Source organism: Elaeis guineensis, chromosome 3, assembly GCF_000442705.2.
Source record: "Elaeis guineensis isolate ETL-2024a chromosome 3, EG11, whole genome shotgun sequence".
Lineage (NCBI taxonomy): Eukaryota > Viridiplantae > Streptophyta > Magnoliopsida > Arecales > Arecaceae > Elaeis > Elaeis guineensis.
Window position 1 is genome coordinate 10,336,252 of NC_025995.2, and position 15,875 is coordinate 10,352,126.

A 15,875-nucleotide genomic window follows, 5' to 3' on the forward strand; every position below is an offset into this window, starting at 1 on the left:
GTAAATATTTGCTGATGTTTCCTCTTGTGATATATAAGTTTCTATATTTAGCTTCATTCTGTAGTCCACAGACTCTTGGGGCAATATGATTTAGCTTTAGGTTCTTTAAAGTATAAAAGCTTTGTCCTTTGCACCAATGGTTAGGAAGGATTTATCTTTTATTCTTTATGTTTTTTCTTGTAGAGGCTGGTGCTGTCAGGCTCAGGGAAGATATTCATAATGCCCATGGCTATCACTTTCTTGTTCAGTTTGCATTAAAGCTATCCGGCTTGCAGAAGAATCAGCTTGGTGAATCTACTAGTTTAAAATCTGCAGCTCAGGAGACTTCTGAACCGGATGGTCTGGAACCATCTTATAAATTGGCACAACAAGAAGGCCGAGGGGACAGCTCACTATTCAGTCTCTCACCAGCACTATCCAGGCTACTTGATGTGCTTGTCAATCTAGCACAAACAGGTCCTGTTGAACCTGTTGGTGGGAAAGCCTCAAAGTCTAATTATAGCAAGGCTGCGGGCCATAGCAGAAGCCGTACACCTTCTGCTGATAAGCTCAATGACGAGAACTGGGAAAATAGCAATACTAAGATTAAAGATCTTGAAGCTATTCAGATGCTGCAAGATATCTTTCTGAAGGCAGACAATGTAGAACTGCAGGCAGAGGTGTTGAATAGAATGTTTAAAATATTTTCGAGCCATCTTGAGAATTACAAGTTGTGTCAACAACTTCGGACGATGCCTCTTTTCATCCTTAATATGGCAGGGTTTCCTCCATCACTGCAGGAAAACATTCTGAAAATATTAGAATATGCTGTGACTGTTGTGAACTGTATTCCTGAACAAGAATTGCTTTCCCTTTGCTGCTTATTACAGCAACCAATTACTACTAGCCTGAAGCATACAATTCTTGCTTTCTTTGTAAAGCTTCTATCTTTTGATCAGCAGTATAAGAAAGTTCTGAGGGAAGTAGGCATTCTGGAAGTTCTATTGGATGATCTGAAGCAGCACAAGTTCTTCTCTGGAGTAGAGCAGCAAAATAAGACTCCTAGAAGTTTAGAGAGGAAGTTCAGTTCAAATAGCTTCAAGAAACACATGGATAACAAAGATACAATTCTTTCTTCATCCAAATTAGTGGGTTCTGGTTCTGGAAAGTTTCCTATATTTGAAGATGAGGGCACAATTGCTATAGCATGGGATTGTCTCTTCTCTTTACTAAAGAGAGCTGAAGCTAACCAACTATCATTCCGATCATCTAATGGGGTCAGCATTGTTCTCCCTTTCTTGGTATCTGATAACCATCGTTCTGGGGTTCTTCGGGTGCTATCATGTCTAATAATTGAAGATGCTTTTCAGGTTTGTATGCATCTCTGATTTTTCCATACAGAAATAAATGATTTTTCATGTGGGATTTTTTCTTTGTAACTTAGAATTCTGTAGAAGTATTTGAGTTGAACTAGATGATGCCAGTTCTCTTCCTCCCATAGATAATATCCTATATGTTCCTGCCAGGCTCATCCAGAAGAACTAGGGGCACTGATTGAGATTCTTAAGAGTGGGATGGTCTCAAGCATTTTGGGATCTCAATACAAACTTCAGAGTGATGCAAACTGTGATATTTTGGGTGCATTATGGCGTATACTTGGGTCGAATAATTCAGCACAGCGGGTTTTTGGAGAAGCCACTGGATTTTCCCTTTTATTGACAACATTGCATAGTTTTCAAAGTGGCGAGCAGGCAGACACTGAATTGTCTTTAGTGGCTCATATGAAGGTTTTCAGTTTTCTCATGCGAGCTATAACAGCTGGAGTGTACAATAATGCCATTAATCGATTGAGGCTGCACACAATCATGTCATCGCAAACTTTTTATGATCTTCTGTGTGAGTCTGGTTTGCTTTCTGTGGATTGTGAAAAACAGGTTATCCAGTTGCTCTTGGAACTTGCACTTGAGATTGTTCTTCCACCTGCTGTTCTACCAACTGAGAGAGCTTCTTCATCTGATACATTTGAGGATGAGTCAAGTTTTATTTCAAGTGCCTTACTTGGCTCCTCTAGGCTTGACAGAGAGAGGATATATAATGCAAGTGCTGTTGGTGTGCTGATTCATTCTTTATTACTCTTTACTCCAAAAGTGCAGCTGGATATACTTAAGTTCATTGCGAAGCTAGCCCATGCTGGTCCCTTCAATCAGGAGAATTTGACTTCTGCTGGTAAGCAGCAAATGCTCCCATCTTTTGAGGGTTTTTTTTTAAAAAAAAAATTAAATTTAATAAAATAATGCATGATAATGACAATCCATCTCTTATTTGTGTTTTCACCATTTAGGATGCATTGGCCTTCTACTGGAGACAATCAGCCCATTTCTTGAAGGCTCATCTCCATTACTTACACATGCTTTACGGGTTGTGGAGGTCCTTGGAGCATACAAGTCGGTTTCATGCTTGATATGTCCATATACTATGTCTAAAGAAGATATATCTATGCCATTAGTTAATTATGTCTATTTACTAGATATTTAATTTTCCACTTATAATAACATGTCATGCTTTAATATCAGGCTGTCTTCTTCAGAGCTTCGAGTGCTCGTAAGATGCATTCTTCAACTAAAAGTGAAAAATTCAGGCTATCTCCTTGTTGATATGATGAAGAAGTTAATTCAGATGGAAGACATGAGGTCGGAGAATGTTTCTCTAGCTCCTTTTGTTGAGATGGACATGGGCAAATTTGGTCATGCATCTATTCAGGTGTCCTTGGGAGAAAGAACATGGCCTCCTGCTGCTGGGTATTCTTTTGTCTGTTGGTTTCAGTATCAAAATTTCTTGAAAAGTCAAGTTAAAGAATCAGAACAGGTATCTAAGGCTGGTTCGGGGAGGAGGAGCACTTCTGGTGGACAAGTATTGCGCATATTTTCCGTTGGTGCGGTGGATGATGCCAACACAATTTATGCAGAACTCTACCTCCAAGACAATGGTGTCTTAACCCTCGCAACAAGCAACTCCTGCTCACTGTCATTTCCTGTCATAGAAATGGATGAAGGACGGTGGCATCACCTTGCAGTTGTCCACAGTAAGCCTAATGCATTAGCTGGACTCTTCCAAGCCAGTGTAGCATATCTTTATCTTAATGGAAAGCTAGTACACACAGGCAAGCTTGGGTACTCACCATCTCCATTTGGTAAATCATTGCAAGTTACTGTTGGCACACCAATTGCTCGTGCAAAAGTTACTGAACTATCATGGAGGCTTCGTTCTTGTTATCTCTTTGAGGAGGTGCTCACATCAGGCAGCATTTGTTTCATGTATATTCTTGGTCGAGGATATAGAGGGCTCTTCCAGGATACTGATCTTTTAAGATTTGTCCCGAACAAGGCTTGTGGTGGGGGTAGTATGGCAATCCTAGATTCATTGGAAGCTGAATTGTCCTTGGCTTCAAATGTGCAGCGGGTTGATGGTTCTAGTAAACAAGCAATAACTAAAGCAGATGGCAGCGGGATTGTGTGGGATTTGGAAAGGTTGACAAATCTTTCTTTACAGCTCTCTGGAAAGAAACTCATATTTGCATTTGATGGAACATCTTCAGAAGCTTTTCGGGCATCTGGGACATTGTCCTTGCTCAATCTTGTTGATCCAATGTCAGCTGCTGCTTCCCCTATTGGTGGTGTGTAGACCCTTTAGTCCATTTTATCTTATAGCATCATATTTTCTTTTCTGGAATATGCAAACATCAATGCCTCTTTCCTTAATTTACAGGTATACCACGCTATGGTCGTTTTAATGGTGATATCTACATCTGCAATCAATGCACAATTGGAGATTGTATTGGCATAGTTGGTGGAATGGCTGTTGTGCTTGCTCTTGTTGAAGCTGCTGAAACTAGGGACATGCTGCACATGGCACTGGAGTTACTAGCATGTTCGCTTAACCAGAGTCCTCAGAATGTGAAGGACATGCAAGCCTTGAGAGGGTACCATCTGCTTGCACTCTTCTTGCACCGCAGGATGTCATTGTTTGACATGCAATCACTTGAGATTTTCTTCCAGATTGCTGCATGTGAAGCCTCATTTTCTGAACCTCAAAAATTTCAAGTAAATCGATCTGTAAGTTTCCCTGTTGGAACATCCCCTGTGTCCAGCTTTGAGGATTTATCATTGCCGAAATTTTCTGATGAAATATCTTCAGTTGGATCCCATGGAGATCTGGATGATTTCTCTGGACAAAAGGATTCCTTTAGTCATCTTTCAGAGCTTGAGAATACTGATTTGTCGGAAGAAAATTCAAACTGCATCGTTCTATCAAATGCTGATATGGTAGAGCATGTTTTATTGGACTGGACATTGTGGGTTACTGCACCTGTTTCGATTCAAATTGCACTGCTTGGGTTTCTTGAACGCCTGGTATCTATGCACTGGTACAGGAATCATAACCTGACAATCTTACGTCGAATTAACCTTGTCCAGCATTTACTTGTAACTCTGCAACGTGGTGATGTGGAAGTTCCTGTCTTGGAGAAGCTGGTAGTGTTGCTGGGTGTTATTTTGGAGGATGGGTTTTTAGCTTCTGAGTTGGAACTCGTTGTCAGGTTTGTGATCATGACATTTGATCCTCCACAACTGGTTCCACGCAATGAGATTGTTAGAGAGACTATGGGAAAGCATGTAATTGTGAGGAACATGTTATTGGAGATGCTTATTGATTTACAAGTCACTATTAACGGTGAAGAGTTGCTTGAGCAATGGCATAAAATTGTTTCATCCAAGTTGATTACTTATTTTCTTGATGAAGCTGTACATCCGACTAGTATGAGATGGATCATGACTCTTCTTGGAGTGTGCCTTGCTTCTTCTCCTACATTTGCTTTCAAATTCCGAACTAGTGGAGGTTACCAAGGGTTGACACGTGTGCTTGTAAGCTTTTATGATTCTCCTGAAATATACTACATCCTTTTCTGTTTGATATTTGGGAAGGCTGTCTATCCAAGGGTGCCAGAAGTTCGCATGCTTGACTTCCATGCCCTTATGCCTAGTGATGGAAACTATGGGGAGTTGAAGTTTGTTGAGTTGTTGGAAACAATAATTGCTATGGCAAAAGCTACATTTGACAGGTTGAGCATGCAATCAATGCTCGCCTATCAAAATGGTAATCTTTCACATCTCAATGGTACCTTAGTCGCAGAGCTTGTAGAAGCAACAACAGACATGACAGGTGACCTGCAAGGTGAAGCTCTAATGCATAAGACATATGCAGCACGCTTAATGGGTGGGGAAGCAGCAGCCCCAGCTGCTGCTACTTCAATATTACGGTTTATGGTTGACTTGGCAAAAATGTGCTCCCCTTTCTCTGCTGTATGCAGGCGAACAGAATTTCTTGAAAGCTGTGTTGATCTATATTTTTCTTGTGTAAGGTTTGTTGCCAGATGCTCTTAGCTATGTGTTTATCCCTCCTGACTGCAAATAATATTTCATTGACTGGAGGCTCCTTATTGCTTTTACATTGAAGTCATGATCCTATGTTTTGTATTTAGCCTGCTCAACCCTTCATTTTTGTATGACCAATGGTACTATTGCTTTTCAGGGCTGACTGCGCATTAAAGATGGCAAAAAATCTCACAACTGTGGCACCAGATGAGAAGAATTTGAATGATGTTGATGATAATGAAAGTTCTCAAAATACATTCTCTAGCTTGCCTTTGGAGCAGGAGCAGTCTACTAAAGCCTCCATGAGTATAGGAAGCTTTCCTTATGAGCAGAAAAGTACCAGCTCTGAAGATATGCTCAGATTGCAGAATTATCTATCAAGTAATGATGAAGTCAAAGGAGATCATTTGTCACTTGTGGAATTTAGCAAACCTTTCAGACGAGAAGATTCCCAAATTCTTCAAAGTTCTGATGAGCAAAGCCGCAGGCAAATCCCAGTTAGTCCCTATGCTCCTCTTGAAGTTAAATATCAGGATTCTAATAGGACTTCAGATCCCTTACAACAAACAGATTCCCTTAGTTCCACATCTATGAATGTGCCTGATTCTCCTGTTCCTTCAGAGAAATCAAATTCCAAATCTGTAGTGACACCAACTGCTTCTCCTGTGGTGGCATTAACATCTTGGCTTGGCAGCACAAGCAGTAACAGTGATGCAAAAGTACAAACGGCTACTCCATCCATGGGATCTTCAATAACTGTGAATGAATATGATGCATCTCCTGATTTAAGAATGCATTCACAAGAATCATCTGCTGCAAACACATTCTTCCCAATAAATCCAAAGCTGCTACTTGAAATTGATGATTCAGGCTATGGAGGTGGCCCTTGTTCTGCTGGAGCTACTGCTGTTTTAGATTTTGTTGCAGAAGTTCTTGCTGATATTGTCTCGGAACAATTGAAAGCAAGCCAGTTTGTAGAGGGCATTTTGGAGGCTGTTCCTCTGTATGTGGATGTGGAATCTGCTTTAGTTTTCCAAGGATTATGTCTAAGTAGATTGATGAACTTCCTGGAAAGGCTTCTTTTGCGTGATGATGAAGAAGATGAGAAGAGACTTGATAAGTATCGCTGGTCTGTAAATTTGGACTCACTTTGCTGGATGGTTGTGGATCGCATATATATGGGCTGTTTTCCTGAGCCAGTTGGGGTATTAAGAACGCTGGAATTTTTATTGTCCATGTTACAGCTTGCAAATAAAGATGGCCGTATTGAAGAAGCAGCACCTGTGGGAAAAGGTATATTGTCCATTGCAAGGGGAACCAGGCAACTTGAGGCATATATTCTTGCCATTCTGAAAAACACAAACCGCATGATCATGTACTGTTTTCTGCCTTTATTCCTGAAATCCATTGGTGAGGACGATCTGCTTTTAGGTTTGGGCTTTCAGGCAGAGGGTGGGAAAGGCTTACATATCAAAGCATCAGAAGATGAGTCTTCTATCGATATATGCACAGTTTTGCGGCTGTTAATTGCTAACAAGCGACTTATATTGTGTCCAAGCAATCTTGATACTGATTTGATTTGCTGTCTTTGTATAAATCTAATTGCTCTTCTGCATGACAAGAGACCAACAGCCAAAAACCTGGCAGTGGATGTCATTAAGTATCTACTATTGCATCGTCGGCCCACACTTGAGGACTTCCTTGTTTCCAAACCAAACCAGGGACAAACATTGGATGTTCTGCATGGGGGTTTTGACAAATTATTGACTGGAAATCCCTCCATGTTTTTTGAATGGCTTCAGAGCTCTGAGCAAACTATCAATAAGGTCTTGGAGCAGTGTGCTTCTATTATGTGGGTACAATATGTTGCTGGGTCAGCAAAGTTTCCTGGGGTGAGAATAAAGGGCATGGAAGTCCGACGGAAGAGAGAAATGGGTAGAAAATCAAGGGATGCTGCAAAGTTAGACTTAAAACACTGGGAGCAGATAAATGAACGAAGATATGCTCTTGAATTGGTTCGAGACCTAATGTCCACTGAACTTAGAGTCATTCGTCAAGATAAATATGGATGGGTTCTTCATGCTGAGAGTGAATGGCAAACTCAGCTCCAGCAACTGATACATGAAAGAGGAATTTTTCCTATTCGACAAGATCCAGAATGGCAGCTCTGTCCTATTGAAGGACCATATCGAATGCGTAAGAAGCTTGAGCGCTGCAAACTAAAAGTTGATACAATTCAAAATGTTCTTTCCAGAGGTTTTGATCTGGAAGATGCAAAGCTTGTTATGGAAAAGCATGAAAGTGGTCTGGGTACATCTGGATCTGATGAAAATTCAAATTTTAATATTTTGTCTGATGGTGATAATCAGAAGTATTTAGATGGTGGTGACTATGAGGAGCCATTCAAAGAAGAAAGGTTTAATGCTGAAATCCCAATTTCTGCTCAGATAGGGTGGAATGATGACCGTTCGAGCAGTATAAATGAACCAAGTCTTCACTCTGCTATGGAGTTTGGTGTCAAGTCAAGCGCCTATTCTGAACACATAACAGAGAGCTTCAATATGAAATCTGATCTAGGTTCTCCAAGGCAATCATCCTCTGTTAGGGTTGATGATGTGAAAGCATCTGAAGAGAAGCCAGAGAAGGAGTTACATGATAATGGTGAATATCTTATCAGGCCCTATCTTGAACCTTCTGAAAAGATTAGGTTCAGGTATAATTGTGAACGTGTTGTAGGTCTCGACAAGCATGATGGTATATTTCTTATAGGAGATCTCTGTTTATATGTTATTGAAAACTTCTATATTGATGATACTGGGTGCATATGTGAAAAGGGTAGTGAAGATGATCTCTCTGTGATTGACCAAGCTCTGGGTGTGAAGAAAGATGTCTCAGGAAGCAGTGAATTCCAGTCAAAATCACCTTCATCATGGGGCATGATGGCTAAGACATTGGTTGGTGGAAGAGCATGGGCATACAATGGGGGTGCTTGGGGTAAGGAGAAGGTGTGCAGTAGTGGAAATCTGCCACACCCATGGCATATGTGGAAATTTGATAGTGTTCATGAACTCCTTAAACGTGATTACCAGCTGCGTCCTGTTGCTATTGAGATATTTAGCATGGATGGATGTAATGATCTTCTGGTTTTCCACAAGAAGGAGAGGGAGGAAGTGTTCAAAAACTTGATTGCTATGAATCTCCCACGGAATAGCATGTATGTTTCTTGCACAGGCCTTTTCTTCTACTAATTTACCTTTTGATCTATTTTCCTTGCAGACATATTACTCAAGTTTCTCGAATGGTTGAGACAAAAGCTGATGGTTATATAGTGTTTGAGTTTGATGCAATTTATGCGGTAGATATAGATTGATGAATTTAGTTTAAATTGTCTGTCTGCAGATGCATTTATTTAAGTGTTAAACATGTTTTTTGATCACATAATATTCTAAATGAAACATGTGCTGCTATTGAACACCTTATCTCCCATCAATTCAGTTGTCTTTTGTATACATGTGTGTGTCTTGTTTTTCGTCTTCCTTCTAGAAACAAAGAGAATAGAACTCTACCATATTAGCTCATGCCTGTCCAGGCTTTTTCGCATTCCACATGACAAGTTAATTTTCCTCTACCTGATTAGCATATTTGTTTGGTTCTCTAAGAATCTTTGCATGCTTGCACTCGTGCTATTATCGAATGCTACCATTGTTGCACGTCTCTCTAACCCTTATCCATGACAAAGAAAAAGCTATGGATTGCTTTTGGTAGCTTGCCTTGTGATGGCTACAAAATTGATCATGATTCTCTGCAGTTATAGATAATTATCTTTAAAGGCTGTCAATTGTTCTTCTTTCTTCCATTTGCTGGTGGTGTTGAAACCAACACCATTATTGCGTGAGACTCCATAGAAGATAGAACCATGACAAACTTTTTGTTGAAGTGGTATACTTTGAGGGAAGCTTTGTGCCAAAATGTGTACTGTAGAACTATAGAATTGTTGAAAAACATAGTAATTTTTTATAATCATTGTTATTATTAATATTATTGTTAATGACTACCACCGGTAGTACTACTATTTTTGTCAGTATTGGTGCTGTTGTTATTAGAGGAGCGCTAGCATCTGAAGCAATATGTGGTTGATCTTCAAGATTTATAATAGTCTAAGCATAATCTGCTTTCATTCTTCTTAGGAATAATTTGGTGCACAATCTCATGATCATATTATAAGTATTTTTTTATCTTTTTGTACATAAAGCTCAGTATGTTCGTTAAGCTTGAATTTGTAAATCAATATCTTCGGTATTATTGACTATCTGTATGAGTATGCATCATATATTTGCTTGCATCATTGGCGTTTTTATGGCTAAACTTACCATAAGTTTTGGGAGAGGGAGAATGCGGTACTTGATATGACCAGTAATTCCCCAAATGGTCCCATAAATGCCACACAATTGATATGAATGTCATCAAACAGCAAGCAAAAGAATTATAATCATGTCCCAGACTATAAACTAAAGTTGACATTTACAAGCAAGTTGAAGACTTTTTATCCTTCTTTTATATCTTATTATTTGCCAATAGGGGGAGGACCTTGGAGCAACACTAAGGTTGCCCCATTGTGACCGGGACATTGTGGGTCCAAAACATGGAAATCAGCCTCTCTGCATGCAGGGATAAGGCTGCATACATATGACTCTTTACAGACCTCCCAGTGGTGGAAGCTGCATGCGCTAGGATGCTCTTTATCTCATTTTTTTTTTGAGTAATTCCAAACTCAAGTTCAAACCTGAGCTTTGCTGATAGAGGGATCTTGACAACAGAAGTAGAAAATAGAGTTAAAAATGATCAATTATATGAGTCATCATCTCTTTTGACACCCAACTTCTCAATAAATTAGTTTGAACTTGCATGACTAATTAAATACAAAATTCTCGTGACTAAAACTTGTTGTTTGGTAGGTAAACTGGGATCGATTCAATAGTCTCTAACTTCAGGCTTTGCTTGTTAGGTGCTGAGTTATCGACAAAGCAAAACTTGATACCTAGAAAGCCTGAATAAGTCCATCCAAAAATGAAATCAAGGAACTACCGCCAACCTCATATTTATTAATTTTGTCATACAAAATTCCTGTGCATGCAATCCTAATACAGACACTTTCTTTACCTGCAAGGCTTTAGCCCCTGGCAACCTCTAAAGAAGGTTATTTTCTCTTATTTCCCTATGATTTATGGGAAACCTGGCATTTTCCTCATGACCTTTTGCCACATCTAATGGTACTTTATCTCCAGCTGATGAATTCTGACGATACTTCTTTTATTTTGGCAAGGAAATGCTATCAATCCTATTCCTAACACATGTGGTACCTTGTCTGCTGTCTTTCCTAGTGAACTATCTCCTAAGATTCCCCATGTACTATAAAGCTGTATACTATTTACATGTCCTTTTTTATTTCATTTAAAAATTCAGTTAGTAACTAAAGTGCTCACCATTAAGTCCAGTCCCTTAATTAGAGCTACATTTTATGGAGAGCTCCTTGAGATATTGTGATCATGTGAAAGAGGAGGATTTATGATTTATAGGGTCTCAGATCCCTGTGGAAGTGACAGAAAAGAGGAAAAGAAGACTGAAGAGAACCTGTACAAAGGCATGGAGATTTGAAATAGCTTTTATGTTGGATGACATAGCCTTTCTCAACTTTTTTCTTGGTGTAGTTTGCAAGATATGGTCTGAATTATCAGTTATTTGTGACCTAAATTTGCTGTATGCTTTTAACCCCATATACATTTGGTCAATGCTTTCACATAGTTTACTTTCTGCCAATATCTCAAAGCTATATTTGGGCTAGCAATTCTGTCAATTGTCTGCAATATATGCTCATGACTTGAAACTTTGAATCAATAAATTGTATAGAATACTAACAAGCATTTATTCAACAGGTTAGATATAACAATTTCAGGCTCATCAAAACAAGAAAGCAACGAGGGAAGCCGTCTTTTTAAAATATTGGCCAAGTCATTTTCAAAGAGGTGGCAGAATGGAGAGATAAGCAACTTCCAGTACCTAATGCATCTAAACACTCTTGCTGGAAGGGGGTATAGTGATCTCACACAATATCCAGTTTTTCCATGGGTTCTTGCAGATTATGAGAGTGAAACTCTGGATTTGACAAACCCTCGAACTTTCCGTAAACTTGACAAACCAATGGGATGCCAAACGGTAGAGGGAGAGGATGAATTCAAGAAGAGGTTAGTTTGTGATAGCCATTTAAGTTTGATTTAAGTTATTTTCGTCACCAACTAGTCTGACTGTTTCTTATCTATTCTTAGATATGAAAGCTGGGATGACCCTGATGTTCCAAAGTTTCACTATGGTTCTCATTATTCTAGTGCTGGGATTGTTCTTTTCTATCTTGTAAGGCTGCCGCCGTTAAGTGCTGAAAACCAAAAATTGCAAGGTGGTCAGTTTGACCATGCTGATCGCTTATTCAATAGTGTGAAAGATACGTGGTCCAGTGCGGCAGGAAAGAGTAACACATCAGATGTGAAGGAACTAATTCCTGAATTTTTTTACATGCCTGAATTTTTGGAGAATCGATTTAATCTCGACTTGGGAGAAAAACAGTCAGGAGAAAAGGTATATTTTATAAAAGACACCAGGGCTTCTGTTGTTTGAACTTTTTAATGATTAGTTTAAATGCACTATGTAAATTTTTCGCAGTTGTTAGTGTAAGTGCTTTATGTAAATTTTACATGAAGTCACAATGTCCTGTCTTTCAGGTTGATGATGTTGTTTTGCCCCCTTGGGCCAAAGGCAGTGCCAGGGAGTTTATAAGGAAACACCGGGAAGCTTTGGAATCTGACTATGTTTCTGAGAATCTGCATCACTGGATAGACCTCATTTTTGGATATAAACAAAGGGGGAAGGTTAGTAACTCCTTATTTGTAATCCATGATCTACAATTACAATATCTTAAAATCTGGATCATTTAATATGGCATAAAAGTTGGCCACTTCATTTCCAGCTTGTAGCAAAAGCCATTATCTGGGTATGTAACTTGAAGCTAACAAAACCCTTTTTTAGTGATCCATCCCACCACCATAACTAAAGTGGACTAAAAGCAAAAATGCTATTCCTTTTGTTTTTAGTTCGTCATAACAACTGCCATACTACAAAAGATAGCAATGTTTTCCCCTCCTATTCTTTCACATGTTATGACTGTGACCTTTAGGGTTTTAGCAATTACATGGTAACCATAACAGACTACCAAATGTTTGTTTAAATTATTAGGAATTAGATCTTTGAATCCTTTCCCATCCATTCGTATCCCATCACCATAAGCATTTTAAGTCTTGGCCATGACCTCTGTATAGATATCCTTATTATGAATGGACTAACGTGTTGCATTATGGGGTCTGGGCTGGCTAGCATGCCAATGCTTATATGCTGTGTCATGCCAAGACTCGAAACCTGCAGACATTGAAATAATTTATGGTTTTAAGTTCACAACTGATATATTAACATGCGCACTGATATAAAACACATCTTAAACATATGAGCTCGTCTAAGTTTATATTAGAAAAGGATTTAGATTATTTTAGATATCTAAGCTAGGAGCAATGTTACATTTGTGTTGCATAGTTTCGAGTAATTTGCAATTCTAACTTTCACAACCATTTTACACATTAAAAAAAGAAACTGATACAGGACATTAAAATATGTACGTGCATTAACACCATGTTATGGGAGGAGAAAAGCTGCACCCTCAACCCATACCTCACCCAATATTTTTGTTTCTATGGACATCAGTATGGTAGGACATGTTATTTTACTTTGAGCTTTACAACATGTTGGTTATATCATACAAAATAGCTAATTTCTGATAGATGTGCATCACAATATTGCACAATTGAGGTGCGCACACTTAGTTGGGCTTGATATGTCCTGCAAGTCCAAATGCAATTTTTATATTCCTTTACGTGTATGAAACTTTTCTTGTATCTTCTGTGAGAATGAAACATTGATGAAGCTTACACCTTACACCACTAGATGTATGCCTTATCTTATTGAAAGCATGCACCTTGCCTTACACCAATGCCTTTCTAAACACTGCATATAACTTCTATATATTCATGCAATTGCATATGATTGTATGAACAGAGTGCAAATGATGTTTATGGTAATGGGGCAAAAAATAGCTATATCAACCTTCCATCTAGCTTTTTGGTTATGGGAATCAACTCCATAGCTGGCTTAGGTGGTCTTGTTCTTTGGATTTCTGAAAATGTGGTGTCAGGATATATGACTTCAGAAATTAGACAAAGGATTCTTAATGATAGTTAAACCAAGGCCCTGACCCTGTCAAATAAGGATTAGTGAAAAAGAAATGACTTCTTTTAACTGTTGTTAGAACTTATTAGTGAAAAAGAAATGACTTTTCTTTTTACTGTTGTTAGAACTTGACTTAACTGGTAGTTGCATTGTGCTCTTCAGAAATATTGTAATAATTCTGGAACAGTGTAGAAGGGTGTTATAGAAATAGATACACCCACGACTAATTTGGCATAGTGAACCAGCCAGTACAATAACTAAAACTGTTAGTCAATCTCTAATTCATATACATTTTCTTTGGTCAACTTTTAGTTTCTAGCCTGATATCTGCTACATATTACATTTGCATGTGGATTTCATAGTGGTTCATAACTATTGTTCTTTTCCTATTTATGCAGGCAGCTGAAGAAGCTGTTAATGTTTTCTACCACTACACTTATGAGGGAAGTGTTGACATAGATTCAGTTACAGACCCTACCATGAAGGCATCTATTCTGGCCCAAATCAATCATTTTGGTCAGACCCCAAAGCAGTTGTTTCTCAAGCCCCATGTGAAGAGAAGAACTGACAAAAAATCGCTTCCTCATCCCCTCCGATACTGTGTCCATTTGGTCTCCCAGCAGAATCGAAAGGTCTCTTCATCAATCTCTCAGCTTGTTACTTTCCATGAAAAGGTTCTTATTGCTGGAACAAATAGCATTCTTAAGCCGGTAACATACAGCAAGTACATCTCATGGGGGTTTCCTGATCGAAGCTTGAGAATAATGAGCTATGACCAGGATCGACTCCTTTCCACTCATGAGAACCTTCATGGAGGGAACCAGATCCAGTGCGCTGGAGTAAGTCATGATGGTCAGATTCTGGTCACTGGGGCTGATGACGGAGTGGTTGCAGTCTGGAGATTTGTCAAAGATGGGGTCCGTGGTCAACTCCGCCCGAGATTGGAGCGTGCCTTTTGTGCGCACACCGCCAGGATAACATGCCTTTATGTTAGCCAGCCTTACTCACTGATTGTGACTGGATCTGAAGACTGCACCGTCATCTTATGGGATCTGACCAACTTGGTCTTTGTGAAGCAGCTCCCTTTGTTCTCGGCACGAGTGTCGGCTGTCCATGTGAATGATCTCACGGGGGAGATTCTGACTGCTGCCGGAATTCTCCTTGCAGTGTGGAGCATCAACGGAGACTGCCTAGCAGTTGTGAACACCTCACAACTCCCTTCTGATCTTATTTTGTCAGTGACAAGCCCAATGCACTCCGATTGGCTGGATACGAATTGGTATGTAACAGGTCACCAAAGTGGGGCAGTGAAGATCTGGAAGATGGTGCATTGTTCTTCTGAGGAAGCAAGTGGAAGGAGCTTGTCTCCAGTCAATGGCATGGGTGGGTTGGGCTTAACCAGGGCACCAGAGTATAAGTTGGTTCTTCACAAGGTACTCAAGTCCCACAAGCATCCAGTTACAGCACTTCATCTTGCATCCGACCTTAAGCAGTTGCTGAGTGGGGATGCTGTTGGACACCTGCTGTCTTGGACCGTACCAGAAGCAGCTTGAGAGCATCCCATGGCCAAGGGTGATGATACTTGAACAAGTTCGGATGCTAGATACCTCAGCAATCTGGATCCTTTGATTCGGACTAGGTTTTGTTGACTCTGATGCCTGTTTTGAGTGAAGAGCATCGTCAAGAGCTGGCGAGACATGATACATAAAACAAGGGCTTTTTGGAAGGGCTGCACAAGAGTTCTAATAAGCCGATGCAACAGAAATGATAACAACAATATGGCATATCCATAACTGCTAACAGATTGAAGGGAGGTACTCGGAACAAACAGAGACATCACCAATTTTTAATCTGTCAATGCTTGGAGAGGAGGGAGTTGGTTTAATTTTATGCTGTGCACCATTTGCTGGATTTACCTGTTTTGCTGTATATAAGTGGTAACCAGTGCGTGCGTGCAAAATTGTATAGGATGAGTATAGAATGTATTGGGACCATGATGTCTTGTGAGGGATTAAGTATGATGGTGGGGTGGGAGTGATGAACATTGATTGATTGACTTCAACTTTTTGTTGTCTTCATTCTTTGAGAGGGTGTTATTTGGCACCCTTTATTCAGCTTATTTTGTGGATGATGTAGGTCAAA

General features: G+C 39.6%; 1 protein-coding gene across 1 annotated transcript in view; it reads left to right on the forward strand.

The window, feature by feature from the left end:
- The window catches only part of LOC105042201 (protein SPIRRIG), a 40,373-nt gene extending 24,498 nt beyond the window's left edge, over positions 1-15,875 (forward strand). The window contains exons 10-19 of the mRNA XM_010919321.3: positions 184-1,349; positions 1,506-2,205; positions 2,321-2,423; positions 2,553-3,652; positions 3,745-5,395; positions 5,566-8,622; positions 11,342-11,650; positions 11,732-12,038; positions 12,182-12,328; positions 14,132-15,875. Of these exons, the coding sequence (XP_010917623.1) occupies positions 184-1,349; positions 1,506-2,205; positions 2,321-2,423; positions 2,553-3,652; positions 3,745-5,395; positions 5,566-8,622; positions 11,342-11,650; positions 11,732-12,038; positions 12,182-12,328; positions 14,132-15,286 (9,695 nt within the window). The 3' untranslated portion in view covers positions 15,287-15,875. The remainder of the gene's footprint in view (positions 1-183; positions 1,350-1,505; positions 2,206-2,320; positions 2,424-2,552; positions 3,653-3,744; positions 5,396-5,565; positions 8,623-11,341; positions 11,651-11,731; positions 12,039-12,181; positions 12,329-14,131) is intronic.